Genomic DNA, 15,271 nt, shown 5'->3' on the forward strand with positions numbered 1-15,271 from the left:
AAACGGGAGCTTCAGAAGTCCAGAGGCGGGGATTCCCAGCGTCGTAAGACAAAAGGGGTGAGTTTTGGGCTTGCATGCATTATTCACTTTTCCATTGATTCCTATGGGAAACATTGTTTCATCTTACGAACTTTTCACCTTATGAACCTTGTCCTGGAACCAATTAAGTTCGTAAGATAAGGCATCACTGTATTCATATGTGACATAATTGCATGTATATTGGCTTTGCATGCAACTGGCAATTCACTTCATACTTTTTTTTTGTTTTTGTACGAAATACAGCTATGTATCTTTATGGAAATTAATTGTGGATTGTTGCAGTTTTGTTTAGTTACATAATTTATAGGATGCCCCAATTCTACATGCATGAATGTTTGAATCAGTCTGCATTTTACAAAAATTTTAAGGAAGTATTCTAATGTGCAGGCTTGTGTGTGAAACAGTGATTCTGCATGTGATTGCTTCTGTTCGTGACATTTTACACCTGAATTTATAATTATTTTTGATATATGAATACTTTAGAATTTGCTTTTAAGTTCCATATTTCCATTAATTCATAATGAAGAGGCAACCCTATTTTGCCTTTCTTTGGAACTTCAATGTATTTCACTTTCAGATTTTTATCTCCAGAACCTATAAAATCCTGTGAGCCAGTAAGACCTCATGCAAAACACTAAGGATAATGGTGGAGACCATTTTCTTTCCTCAAGCTTCAACATGGCTATGAATGTTCTATGCTTTTTCTAGCACAAAGAAAACATCTGTGAATGGTGTATCATAGCAGTCATTTAATGAGATAGGCCAAAATATAGATTCAAAATTCCACAAATGCCCAATAGCTCCCAAAGCTTAGAGACCACTGGGTTCAGAGGTATAATATTTTTGGAGATAATTTCTCCAATGTACTATCATGACTGACAGTACTATCAAAAATTCTGCATTTTAATAATCTCCAGGCATGGCCAGTTCACAAAAACAAAAATTATATACAGGCTCAGTATAGCTATATTCCATTTATTGGGAAACATTCCATACATGAAGTGCAAATAACACAGTGTTACTGTTGATATATTGGCTCAATTAGAACTGAAGGATACTGCAAAATCTACATTGCCTCCCCACTCTGGTACCAAGCAGATATTTGCCAGTTCTCCAAACTACTTAAAATTTCTGCTAATGATTCTTCAGAATCTGTCAGAATCTGCTGAATTTCACCCCTGCTAGAAGCCCTGTATTCAATCCAGCATAAAAATTGGTTTCAATATATATTTATTTATTTATTGTTTGTTGATTGATTGATTGATTGATTGATTTATTGATTTATTTATTTATTTATATGTCACCCCTCTCTGAGGACTCAGTGCGGCTTACAACATATAAAAGAAACAATATAAACATCCTAAATACAATTAATTTAAGTAGTTAATCTAAAAGCCCTAGTAACATTAAAAACCAATCTTATAAACTACAATCTCTGAATCAGTGGTAAAATGTGAAAATTTCCCCTACCGGTTCTGAATGTGGCTTAGTGGTCATGGCTTGGTCATGGCCAACTTTATTGGTCTCATCCTTTAGGAAATTTCTTCTTTATCCAACTCACAATAAAATAGCACAATAAAATTCCACTACTTAAAATAGAATAGAATAACAGAGTTGGAAATGACCTTGGAGGTTTTCTAGTCCAACTCCCTGCTTAGGCAGGAAACCCTACACCACTTCAGACAAAATGATTATCCAATCTCTTCTTAAAAACTTCCAGTGTTGGAGCATTTACAACTTCTGGAGGCAAGTTGTTCCACTGAGTAATTGTTCTGTCAAGAAATTTGATGGGCTCTAACAAAAAGGAGGCAGTCAATCTATTTTCCAAAGCACCAAAAGCACATCAAGGAACAATGGATAGAAAGAAAGAAGCAATTTAAGACTAAGGAGAAATTTCCTTAAGAGTGAGACCAATCACTAGAGGCTTTCAAAAACACTGAGGGAAGTACACCACAAAAGGATAGTGCCAGGAACCACTAAAACAATGCAGAAAACTAAAAACAACCATTCCCCTTTTTTTAAAAAAATCTACCCCAAAGCAAGCACAGCAGCTGAGTGGGAAACTAATAGCAGCTGCTCAGGCTAATTGAAAGCAGGGGTATGCAGCCAAAAGCCATTAACCCTTCCAACTCTCTATATTGGGGAATTCTATATTTATAGGGAGTATAGAATTTACATGGGGAATTATATATTCCGTATGTTCTAATTTGGGTGCTTCACAGCTGAAGCAATACAGCTGGCTAGACCAAAGTGTGATGCACTTTGATCATACAGGCTGTGATCTGTATGATTATACAGATTATACAGATCACAGCCTGTATGATCAAAGTCCATCATTGTCCGCTCCTGTATCTTTTTCCCCAAGAAGAAACAAGAAGTAGCTAACATTACAGCAACTATAAAAGGTCTTGGGAAACTCCAGGGAGTATCAGCTGATCACACAAGTGCTACTTAATATTCTTTATAATGGAAATCTTTGTAATCTTGTCGTTCTTCCTGAAGAGAAGAGGTTAATCCCATCCCTAGATGGGTGATTGATGGGTTTCCCAGCCCTAATCCTGTCAGTTTTTGTTGTTTATTGATTTGATTCCGTATTTATGGCTACATTCCAACTGCAACTGTTAAGGGGAGCTATTAACTGAAGAGAGGAGGGAACCCTCTCCTGCGGTTTATTTTTATTTATTTTCTCCAAACTGCCTAAGCAATTTATCAATGGTTGCGGAAACTGGTGAGAACCAGCTGGATTTTACCTGTGCTGTGAATCCATGTAAATGAATATGAAAAATCCTAAAATTCTAAAAATAAAGTGTAATGAAAAATGGAAATCAAGAAAACCTACTAAAGACAGAACTTTATCTGCTCAGAAATCTCCTAATCCCCATGTCTAGAAGAACAGCAAAAAATATTTGCTGTATTTGGTACATGGAAAAAAAAAAAAAAAAATTTCCTGGAACTATGAGTTTCCATTATAAATCTAAAGCAGTAGAATAACATTTGAATAAACATGCATAGAGGTGCATGTACATATATTTTAACTGCAATTAATGAAAATTAACTGGAATAGAAATTAAAAAATCCAGATTACTATGCCTTTTAATTTATGAGGGATCAGAAAATAACTGCATGAGGTTATTTATGATAGCATCTCAGAGGTATTAAAAACTACTATGTAATTTATTCACATATAATTTAAATTTTCTTACAACTCTCAGTACAGAAAATTGCATTCTTGAGAAGGATGCCCCTTATTTCAAATAATTGTTTTAAAGCAAAATTCAAAAGAACTAAATTCAAAAGAAAATGATTGCAATAGTTTGAATTTCCCAAATCACTGGAGATTAACTGTACTTGATTTTTTTTTAGAAATAAAATAAGGAAGAGGAAAACATTTGTGCAGGCAGAATTAATGTTAGCTGGAATGAAATAAAAGAAAATTAATACTGAGCAGGGAAATATCTTAAAGGGAAGCCAGTAGTAGATCACAAAAAGTTTGTTTTGGCCTCTATTGCAGCCTACAAGCTCTTGACCTTGGTGCAGAAAGAACTATAATCTGAGCTGCAACTCCTCCACTCTTAAAGACTTTGCAAGTGTGACTCATAGTAAATTTTCAGCTTCAAACATGTTTTCTGTATCAAAATGCATAACGTAACTTGAATAGAGTATACCCAATGAATTTTTAAAGCAAGCGTTGCTTTCCTTTCTTCTGCCTGGCCATTTTACACCAATGCAATATTCTCAGCAGATGAAGACTATGTTTTTACATTTAATTCAATGAGCCACTACCTAGATCATACCTCCATTTTGATGGACCTGGCAGTTTAGGCAAAGAATTACCATTTTGAAAAAAAAACAGAGTCCCTAGCTACTTCCTCCAATCCTGTCACAGTATGACATCCTTACACTAGAATAATGACAGGACCCCTTCCTCATTAGTCAAGGAAAAAAACAGTAGGCATGACTCATGGGTTGTGACCACCATTCCCCGTAGGCTGCGCGCCCGCGCGCCTGCGTGCCCCAAAATACCCCCTGTGCGCCCTTTTCCATGGGCGTGCAGTCCCCATCCCCCTGCCAGCCCGCGGGGGGGCGGGGAGGCGCCAGCAGCAGAAGGGAAGGGAGCTGCGGCCACCCCTGCCTCCCCACGGTGCCTCCGGCCCCCTCGGCCTTTCCGCGCTGCCCACTGCCTGCCCGATCTGCCCCCTCTGCTCCTCCGCCACCTCCTGCCTTTCAGCGCAGCTCCTCCCGCACCCGGAACGCACGCCCTGCTCATCTCACCTTTGCCGAGAGCACTTTCGTCCCTGGCTCTCAGCAAGGGGGGCAGCCGTTCTCTCAGCGGAGGCCGGCGAAGGTGATATTCAATGTCGGGGGCGCGCGGGCAGTTGCGCGTGCTCCCTATCTCCCTGCTAGCCCACTCGGAATATTCAAAATAAGAAAAACCTTCGCCGGCAAAGGCTTTTCTTATTTTGAATATTCCGAGTGGGCTAGTAGGGGGATAGGGAGCGCGCGCAACCACCCGTGCGCCCCCAACATTGAATATCACCTTTGCCGGCCTCAGCTGAGAGAACGCCTGCCCCGTCTCTCCTGCAACCCCCTTGCTGAGAGCCTGGGACGAAAGTGCTCTCGGCAAAGGTGAGACAGGCAGGGCGTGCGCACGTCACCGCTGAGAAGAACGGAGAGAGAACGAGAGTGAGTGAGAGCAACAGACAGCAAGATAGAGAGAAAGTGAGAAAGAGAGAGAGAGAGAAAGGGGGAGAGAAAGAGATAGCAAGAGAGAGAGAACAAGAGAGAGAAAGAGTGTGAGAAAGAAAACAAGAGAGAAAGAGTGAGAGAGAGAGAAAGCAAGAGAGAGAGAAAACAAGAGAGAGAAAGTGAGAAGAAGAGAGAGAAAGAGGGGGAGAGAGAGAGATGAGAGAGGAAGGAAGAGAGTGAGAGAGAGGAAGAAAGCAAGAAAGAGAGAGACAGAGAAAACAAGAGAGAGAGAAGAGTGGAAGGAAGAGATAGAGAGAAATAATAGAAAAAAGGGGAGAAAAGAGAAATGAGAAAATGATTGAGGCAGAGAATGACAGGAAAGAGAGAGAAACAGAGAGAGAAGTGACTCTTCATTTAAAGCATATGGTAAAAGCACTTAAATAATAACAGAGAGAAAAAAACCAGCCCTCACCTGTTCTTATTAATAGTTATGTTTTTGGTTTTGCTGGTTGATTTAGTTTTAATAGTAATGGATTTTGGGTTTTTTTAAATAATTATTTTCTTTTAATGAAAAAGAAGGGATTTTTTTCTTATTTATTTATTTATTTATTTATTTATTTATTTATTATTCTATGCCGCCCAGTCCCAAAGGGACTGTCGCTCAGACACTATACTTTTCCGCCCACACCGAAAAAAAATTACAAGGTACATTGGTTGTGACCAATCAGGGTTTGAGAGATATATTTTCATCTCCAGGTATTGGCAGGCAAAAGTCATTTTAATGTAATAAAATGAAATAGTGTTAATAGAAGTTATTGAATTTTCAGCTGGGTCTGCACCCTTGTTTAACTTCCTTGAAAATCTATTTAGTTGACTAGATTTTTGAAATATCACAACATGATTAACTTTCTCCCATATCTATCTGGGTTAATAAATTAAGTAAACACCTTAAACTTGTCAAGCATATTGTGGAAATTCAATTATAGTTTCTCAAGTCATCCTATCAATTCTACTAATTAACAGTGTTGTTCTTTCATTATATATATAAGAAATATGTTACCATGGGCATTTTTTCCCTGCAGTCTCATTCTTGGACAGGCTACATCTGGTTCAGTTCTAATCACTTTAATGAGTGATAGTATGTTTGTCTAAAACAGCAACTTTAAGGATATAAATGTTTGGTCATCAGCAAGGCAAAAAAAGTCTTTGATTTATTAACAAACTTACAAGAGAGATCACCACTGCTAAAGAACAAGCAGGAAAAAGGTCTGTCTCATTTCATAATAATATTTGGCAATAGCAACAATTTATCCATAGTGCTTCTACTATACTTTCATTCCACACTCAAAGACAAAAAACAAACAGATGGTCTTCAGGGACAAAGATCAGAGGAAAAAAGAGAGGAAATTATCCAACGTTGCTTCAGTTTTATATATCTCATTCCTAGATATTTTTATTTAACAGTGGATTCTAAAGACTTTAATAAACAAGCTTTTCCAGTGAAGTTAAGAAACATATATATGGAAAGTTAACATATTTTTAAAAAACCTTTAAAGTCTTAAATAAAGCCTTCTTGTTCTTGCAAGAAAGGCTGTGCCGATTAAAGCCTCTTTTTCAAATTACAGAAAGTAACAATTTTATTGCAACCTGTAATAATTCTACAATGGTATGCAGTGTGTCTTGTTCTGAGTATCATACTTTAAAGAAAGAATCAAGCAAAGAGGAACAAATGCTGACATAGACAACAAGAATTATTAAACCTTATAAAAAAAGCCCTATGAAAGAGAAATTGAGGTAGATATGATAGATAACAGAAAAACAGAGTTGGAAGGGACCTTGGAGGTCTTCTACTCCAACCTTCTGCTCAAGCAGGACACCCTACCAGAGATCACAAACCTATGGCACGGGTGCCACAGGTGGCATGTGGAGTCATATCTACTGGCATGCGAGCCATTGCCCTAGCTTAGGTTCAATGTGCATGTGTGTGCCGACCAGCTGATTTCTGGCTCGCACAGAGGCTCTGGGAGGGCGCTTTTTGCTTCCAGAGAGCCTCCAGAGAGATGGGGGGGCATTTTTACCCTCCCCTGGCTCCAGAGAAGGCTTTGGAGCCTGGGGAGGGAAAAACACGAACCTACTGGGCCCACCAGGAGTTGAGAAACAGGCCATTTCCAGCCTCCATAGGGCTTCTGGGAATTGGGGGAAGCTACTTTCACCCTCCCCAGGCATTGAATTATGGGCGTGGGCACTTGTACATGCACAGTAGTGTGAATGCACGCTCTTTTGGCACTCAAGAAAAGCAAGGTTCCCCATCACTACCCTATATCATTTCAGAGAAATGGCTGTCCAATCTTTTCTTTAAAATCTCCAGTGTTGGATCATCCATAACTTCTGGAGGCAAGTCCTTCTACTGATTTATTGTTCAAACTGTCAGGCAATTTCTCCTTAGTTATAGGTTGATATTGTCTGACCTTGAAATAGCCTCTCCCATCCCACAAGGTACACGCAAAGAGAAAGAGAGGAGGAAGCAGCCCTTCTCATTCTACTGATGTAATAAATTTAAAAAGCAAGAAGTACCCCTCAATTCCATCCAGTTAATTAAGTTAAGCAGAGAGATTAGAATTATTGAAATTTCACCAACTCTTGCCGTAACAACTGCAGGGGTTTCTCTGAAGCATAGTTGCAAAAATTTAATTGAGTGTTTTGGTGTTTTTGGCCTGCATAATTGAGTCTTCATTTACATTTGCAATACATTTTGGGGAGAAACTCCCATCATTTTTATGGCAAAAGTTGGTGCATCTGAGTCTCTGTCTAACTTAATTATTTTTTAATTTTTACTAAAGAAGTTACTTGGATGAGTAAAGAAACATCTCAATTTAATGAACTTTGATCTGGCTGTTATGATTTAACCTTTTTGAATGGTGTTTTGAGCATTTTTACAATATAATTCACCACCCTGTTCTACAGTTTTATTTGCACATTCAATTTTATTGAGAAGTCCTTTGTAGTAATATGTATAAACTGAAAAATTATCCTGTTTTTTATTTCAATTTAAATCAAAAAGCATTCAAAATATAATCCCACATTTTATTGTATCACAGACTAGCGTCATTATCTTTAGAAAACTATATTATGAAATTATTGAAGTTCTAACTTCAGGTCAGTAGGCATTATGGAGGTTCAGCAGTTACTTCAGCAGTTATTTAAGTCTATACATTGAAAAAATAATTCCTCATTCATTCATTGAGAATTCTGGGACATCAATGCTTTTTGGGGGTTCTTACTTTGCCATGGGGAAATCAAATACAAAGAATTAACACTAAAAGCTAAGATTTGAAGAGTTCTAATCAGAGCCCAGAGGGCAAAATGTATATAAGATATATAATTCAGCTTTCTCAGAAGTCTGAAATTGGGACTTCAAGATTAGAATTTTATTTCTACAGATTAAGGTTTAAAATAGGAGAAATTTAACATAGAAAGATATAGAAGAGTTCAGTAAATGTCAAAAATGTATTTTTTTAAAATTATGACTGGTTGGTAAGTGGTATATTTTTGCTGCAAATCTGACAAAGAAAACAAATGTTTATATGAACTTCTAAATTATAGACTTAAGAAATTTTAAGTCTGGTTTTATGTGATGCTGAGCAGATAAGAGAAGCCGCTAAATATACAGCAGGCTTCTGTCAACCCACAGATTACCGTAAATAGGGATTACAGATTATACCAATTATAATGCTAATATGTAACAAAGTTCAGTAAATTCTCACAGGTTTTTTACAATTGGTTATAATTAGACAGAAAAGACAGATTTATTGCTCTGCAACACTTTTAAACCCTAAACATTTTGTTAACTTCACCACACCCTTAGAATAGCAATACTGTATTACAAACACGTGGAATATAAATTCCACTGAACTCAGGGAATTTACCAAATTGAAGGATCTTTCCACTGTATTAAACCTCTGGAACTCCTCCTCTTCAAGGAAGCAGTTTGTGCTTAGCAACCTCGTGGGAATTTTTGAAATATTTTCACATATAATGTTGCTTTCTTAAAAATAAATTATCTTTAAAACATCATTGTTACATTTCTCTGCTATTTCTCTTTATCTTTAGGTATACTACCTCTAGGTTTAGAACTGTTGGCTGCTTTAAACAATGTTTTAAAGATTAAAAATAGAAATAAAAATTAATGCAGGTTACAAAAATTAGAAGACTAAAAACATAAACATATAACTGTAGTGACCACCTAAACCTTTATGGAGAAAAAGGGACTATAAATGTTTTAGAATGAATGAATGAATTGACTTATGATTGGAAAGGTTTGCAAAACCAGCTGCTAAGAAATAGTAATTTGGCTCATTTATAGATGAGCCAACACTAATTAAAATAAGAGAAATCTTTAGCAACTGCTTGGACAAAATGAGGTTCCCGCAAAGACTATTTTAAACTTTCCTTTAATGACCAGAGTGGAGACTTCCTGCTCTAGAGAGGCACAGCTCCCATAATTCTCAGTTCACATGGCCGTGATGATTAGGAATTGCACAATTTAAATGCACTTGAAGGATACCATTTTGGGGAAGATGGAATCTGACAAGGCCAGAGCTTTGCCTAAATAACATCTTTTCCCAGTCTATTTGTTTCAGCATTGCTTTTAGCACCAAGCTGTAGATGCTAGGGTACTAATCTATTCTGCAGCTGACCACTGATAACTCCACAGTTCAGCTGTTGCTCATTAAGTTTAATGAAGCAAAGCCCAGTGTGGCCTTGGATCTGCCTGCAAATTTCTAAACAGTCATTTCCATCTCAGGTGTTTTGTGTTCTTATCTTCTTTTGGGGTCTCCTGCTTGGCCTTGATTATCACAGGACAAAGAATTGCCTCCCATTGACCTGATATTCAGCTTTGTGCATTCAGAATTCAGGGTCATTTAATTCAGATAAGATATAAAAGTCTGAATCTTAACTTTTGGACTTTCATCCCCCTTCCCCATCATTTCTGATTTGTAACAATTTTCCCCGATTAAAAGTTTTAAAGAACTCAAAAGCTTGCTACAGACCATGTTTGGTGTAAAGATTTTGTGAAAATGTGAATAGGGTTCTTAAAATATCCAATATCAAATTCACCCCGGAACTATTCTTGTTAGGAATTATAAAGAAACCTTACTCAAGAAACATAAAATATCTACTGTTACATATTGTGACAGCAGCAAGAATTATGTATGCACAAAAATGGAATGATGCAAGAATACCAGAAGATAGAGAAATAATTAAGTAATTGATTGTGCAGAAATGGATCGGTTAACCATGGCAATAAATGATAAAATAGATTTGAGCTATTATGATATCTGGACATTGTGGTACAAATGGAAAAGAATAAGGAAAATTGATTTACAATGAAAATGTGTATGATGTTAGAATATACTGTATGTATAGGTATATAATCTTGAAAAATACTTGGATTTGGATTTGTGTTGATGTTTGTTTATATGTTGTGTTTGTACTTTTTAAAATGTATAAAATTCTACACATACATGAGGGCAGGGGTAGGCAAAGTTGGCTCTTCTATGACTTGTGGACTTCAGCTTCCAGAATTCCTGAGCCAAGCATCCTAGCTCAGGAATTCTGGGAGTTGAAGTCCACATATCATAGAAGAGCCAACTTTGCCTACCTCTGCCCTCATGTATGTGTAGAATTTTATACATTTAAAAAAGTACAAACACAACATATAAACAAACATCAGCACAAATCCAAATCCAAATATTTTTCAAGTAAGTTAACATCCAACTTTTTCCTTCTTATCCGTATACTATAAGATTATATACCTATACATACAGTATATTCTAATATCATACAAATTTTCATTGTAAATCAATTTTTCTTATTCTTTTCCATTTGTACCACAATGTCCAGATATCATAATATTTGTCTCGTACTGTTCTCTTATTCAAGTTGATTTCTTATATGAATAAGGTGGATTGGTTAATATTTTTATGCTTGACATCACCGTAGTTATTTATTTATTATTTATTAATTGGACTTGTATGCCGCCCCTCTCTGCAGACTCTCTAATACAGGAAGAGTAGGCTTCGAGAACAGGATAGATGCTGACTTTTTGCTATTTGTCAGTTAACACAACTACACAGTACAGTCAACACAACTAGTTCTACAGTACAGTTGTCCTGTTGCAGCTTTTCCAGCCTAGGATCTGATAGCTTACAGCAGTGTTTCCCAACCTTGGCCACTTGAAGATACCTGGACTTCAACTCCCAGAATTCCCCAGCCAGCTTTGCTGGCTGGGGAATTCTGGGAGTTGAAGTCCAAATATCTTCAAGTGGCCAAGGTTGGGAAACACTGGCTTACAGCTATCATGTCTATGCTGACTGGGAATTCTGGGAAGTATAGTCCCCACTCCTATGGAGGGCGCCTGCCTATAAAACTATGTTTTATAGTTCCTCTTTGAAGAGCTCCTCTTTGTTTGGTGCATAATATTTCTCAGCAGCTTCCGAGACATATGATTGTTCCAAGTTCACCAAAAGTTTAAGAATAGGTGGGGGGAAGGGGAGGGGGAGAAGAGAATTTAGTTCTGGCTGGTAAGCAAGCTCAAAATAAAGGAAAAGATCTACCCCCACCCAACCCCCCTTCTTCCCCCATGGTCTTAGCCAACAAAACAGCAAAGGCTGCGGGCCTCAAGGACGGGACTAACTGGTGCCGCTTTCCTTTTTAACTGAATGGCGATCAAACACTAAAGCTCATTAAGGACAGGAGCTAACTGCTTGATAGCTTCAGTTTGGTAGGTATGCATGTAACAAATAGTCCTCTCAATCATATTCTATGCATGTAACAAATAGTCCGCTCAATCATATTCTCAGCCACAGTTGCACTCCTCTCTTTAAAATTCCCCTTAAAATCCCAGATTGTTATAGGAGAGTAAGATGCATTGCACACCACAACTCTCTGATATAAATTCTGAATTGAGGGTTTCAGGAATGTGCTGGTCTCAATCCAAGAGAGGAAAGAATGGTGCATTCTGAACTAGCAACCTACAAACTTAAAATAGTAGTGTTCTCTTTTCTCACAGTTGGTGGGAACTGCAGGAAGAGGCCATTTGTCCCGATTCATTTAAGAACCCAAGAATTCTGGGACATCAGAGATACCCTTAACACTTTTTAAGTACCTCTATTTCTTTCTGTCTTTCCGTATTTGTGGAAAGGAGCACACCCAATTGTTCCCTTTCTCCCATGTGTCAGGAGATGGGCTTTTGTGACTGGCCAAAATGAAGAAAAATTAAGGAACTAAGTAGTCAGTCCTCCAGCTCGCTAATTAACCGTTGAATGTGCTCTGTAACTTTCTATCAACACTTCCATCACCAATACTTTTCTCTTAAACCAGATTAGTCTCATTCAATCCAGTGCAGACCAGAATGATATATTGCAAACACTTCACACAGTGAATGCTCTGGAAAGTGTCATTCTCTTTCAAAAACTCACATGATCCTACCAGAGGACAAGAGCAAAGAAAGATTGAGTAGAACGGCAAAACCCTCATCTGTTTTTGGCAGTCATTCCACTGGGCAAGTTCTAAAGAAGTAAACATTGTGTAGATTTTCAGCCTGGGTTCATGATAAAACTTGACACCAAAGAGAGCTGTTCATGGGGACAGTGAAGTTTACAATGAAGTTTTCCAGCCCGGTGTCCCCAAGATCCATCATTCCTTGCCTATATTGCAACTGACAGCTACTCAGAAAAAGAATCAAGTTCTATTTATGTTTGGATGTACATGTCTTTTTCTTGGTTTATTCCGTTAGTCTGATGGGATCATCCCTTCAAAAATAATATTTGGTTATAATCAGGAGGACAACCTGGTGGTACCAAAAAGACTCCACTGTTGTCTGACAATTTTGTCTACATATTTTCATCTTTAGTAAGTCAATCGAGCTAATTCTCCCTTCCCAGCATTGATTTTCTTTCTTTATTTCTTTATTTCTTCTTCCTTCCTTCCCTCCTTTCTCTTTATTTGTTTCCTGTTTTTTATTTCTTTCTCTTTCTTCCTTTTTCTCAAAGAGAACTAGAGGTAGTGACACGGTAATTCTCAGAGGTAGAATAAAGCCAAGTGGAAGGAAGGAAAAAGAAGAGAAAAAGGAGCTCTTTGCTGAAGCAAAGCTTTAGGGGCAACCCCAAAAGCTGATCAGTCAAGTTTCAAGAGGCAAAAGAAGGTGGAGTAACGATTCTCACCTATTGTAAGGGTTCCTCAGGAGAAGAGCCTGGCTACTGGAGCAACTGTCTGCAGGATTGTGGCAGCCGTACACTGGGGGAGGCACCGAATATTGTTGGTCACCTGCAGACAAAACATTTTTAAAAATCACAATCTTGTCGCATGACTGATTAATGTCACATGTTGGGGCAGAGAGGCCGTGTTCTCTAGTCACTTTAAAGCTGCCTTTTAAAGGGTGGTCAGCTCCAGCAAGGAGTTCTTCACTAGGCTATCAAATTGTAGCATTTGTGGGCTATACAGTATTTAGAAACATAGATGACTGATGGCAGAAAAAGACCTCATGGTCTGCCCTTATACTATTTCCTGCATTTTATCTTAGGATGGATATATGTTTATCCCAGGCATGTTTACCAACACCAATTTGTGGGGGTAATAAAAAGTTGGACAAAACTTAATAGGTGATTGGAGGGCCTTCTGATGAGGGAGCCTTGTTTCATGGCACCGGACCGGGCCTTCTCCGGGTCCCGTCAACTAAACAATGTTGTTTGGTGGGGCCCAGGGGAAGAGCCTGGGCCCCACCCAGGGGAAGAGCCCTGTGGCGGCCCCGGCCCTCAACTCCCCCTGGAGATTAGAATTGCCCCCACCCTCCTCGCCTTTCGTAAGCTCCTTAAAACCCACCTCTGCAGTCAAGCATGGGGGAACTGAGATACTCTTTCCCCCTAGGCCTTTACAATTTATGCATGGTATGTTTGTTTGTTTGTTTGTTTGTTTGTTTGTTTGTTTGTTTGTATGTATGATTGGTTTTAAAATAAGGGTTTTTTAGTTGTTTTAATATTGGATTTATATGCTGTTTTTATTATTGTTGTTAGCCGCCCTGAGTCTATGGAGAGGGCGGCATACAAATCCAATAAATAAATAAATGAGTGAGTGAGTGAGTGAGTGAGTGAGTGAGTGAGTGAGTGAGTGAATAAATAAATCCATTTTTAAAAATTATTTCCCCCAATTACTTGTTTCCTGTTTTTAATATGGGGGCAGTGATATTCGTAACTAATTTTGTAAAGCTGCCTCAAAGCAGGTTTTTCCCCCCTTTGGAAAAAAATCCTGAGCACCAAGCATAGCAAATGCACCCTTCCCCATAGCTGGGTTTCCATGTCACACTGAATTACCATGTTTTACTCAATGTGCTATGTGAACACAGCCATTCCCAATGCAGTTAGTTACCCCTTGCTTCAAAGCATCCTGCAAACCAGAAAGCTCCTGAATGGGTGAGCTAACATACCGTTGAAATCCCTTTTGCTTTTGATGGTACTTAAAACTGACACTTAATCTTTAGACCTGTGCCCAAATTATTTAGCAGTAACATTAAAAAATAACATTATGTTACTGCCTTAAATTAGAAAGGCTGGATTATAAATATAATAAAGTAGCAATGTCAAAACCAACAATATTCTTACATAATTATGAGTTTTCTTAGATCTACACTTTAGAAACTCTAAAGACTTTTTGGAGATATTGTCATTGTCATTTCATTGAAATGCACTTAGTGGACTTAAGTAGATAGAATAGAACTATTTATTGGCAAGTGTGTTTGGACACATAAGGAATTTATCATTAGTGCACATGCTCTCAGTGTACATAAAAGAAAGGATACATTCACCAACAGAATAGATTAGATTTTTTAAATTGGCCAAGTGTGATTAGACACAAGGAATTTGTCTTGGTGCACATGTTCTCATTGTACATAAAAGAAAAGATAAATTCATCAAGTATCATAAGATACAATACTTAATGATAGTCCGGGTACAACTAAGCAATCCAATCATTTTAGGAACCAGTCAGTATAAATTGTAAATATACAAGCAACAAAGTTAGAGGGAAGATTCTTAAGTAGATTCACCCAGAGGTAAAGAGATTACTATAAGGGATGTGAGTTTCAAAGTTTTAGAATACAATGGTAGATGTCCTAATTCTGGGTAGATAAGAGCTCATTTGCACTGGTTTAACTTAATCCAATCTTCCTTTCACATTCTGATGCCATGCCAATATATATAATGCCCCCCAAAATTATTTATTAATTTATTAATTATTTGGATTTGTATGCCGCCCCACTCAAATAACACATCCTAGATCTGAATGAATGAAATGTTCTCATTGAATACTTTGTTCTGTGCAAAGTTGAATGTGCACAAATTGATTGTCAATCAGTGTTGCTTCCTAAGTGGACAGTTTGATTCCACAGAAGTTTGATTTATTTGGAGTTATATTGTGTTGTTTAAGTATTCCCTTTATTTTTTTGAGCAGTGTATTTTCCTGCCATCCTTGGCCCTTCCTTATCAATACT

The 15,271-nt window shown here is 37.8% G+C and overlaps 1 protein-coding gene across 1 annotated transcript in view; it reads right to left on the reverse strand.

The window, feature by feature from the left end:
• The window catches only part of WT1 (WT1 transcription factor), a 65,287-nt gene that overhangs the window by 36,905 nt on the left and 13,111 nt on the right, over positions 1-15,271 (reverse strand). The window contains exon 3 of the mRNA XM_070762262.1: positions 12,951-13,053. Coding sequence (XP_070618363.1) covers positions 12,951-13,053 — 103 coding nt within the window. The remainder of the gene's footprint in view (positions 1-12,950; positions 13,054-15,271) is intronic.

Source organism: Erythrolamprus reginae, chromosome 1 (assembly GCF_031021105.1).
Source record: "Erythrolamprus reginae isolate rEryReg1 chromosome 1, rEryReg1.hap1, whole genome shotgun sequence".
Taxonomy (NCBI): domain Eukaryota; kingdom Metazoa; phylum Chordata; class Lepidosauria; order Squamata; family Dipsadidae; genus Erythrolamprus; species Erythrolamprus reginae.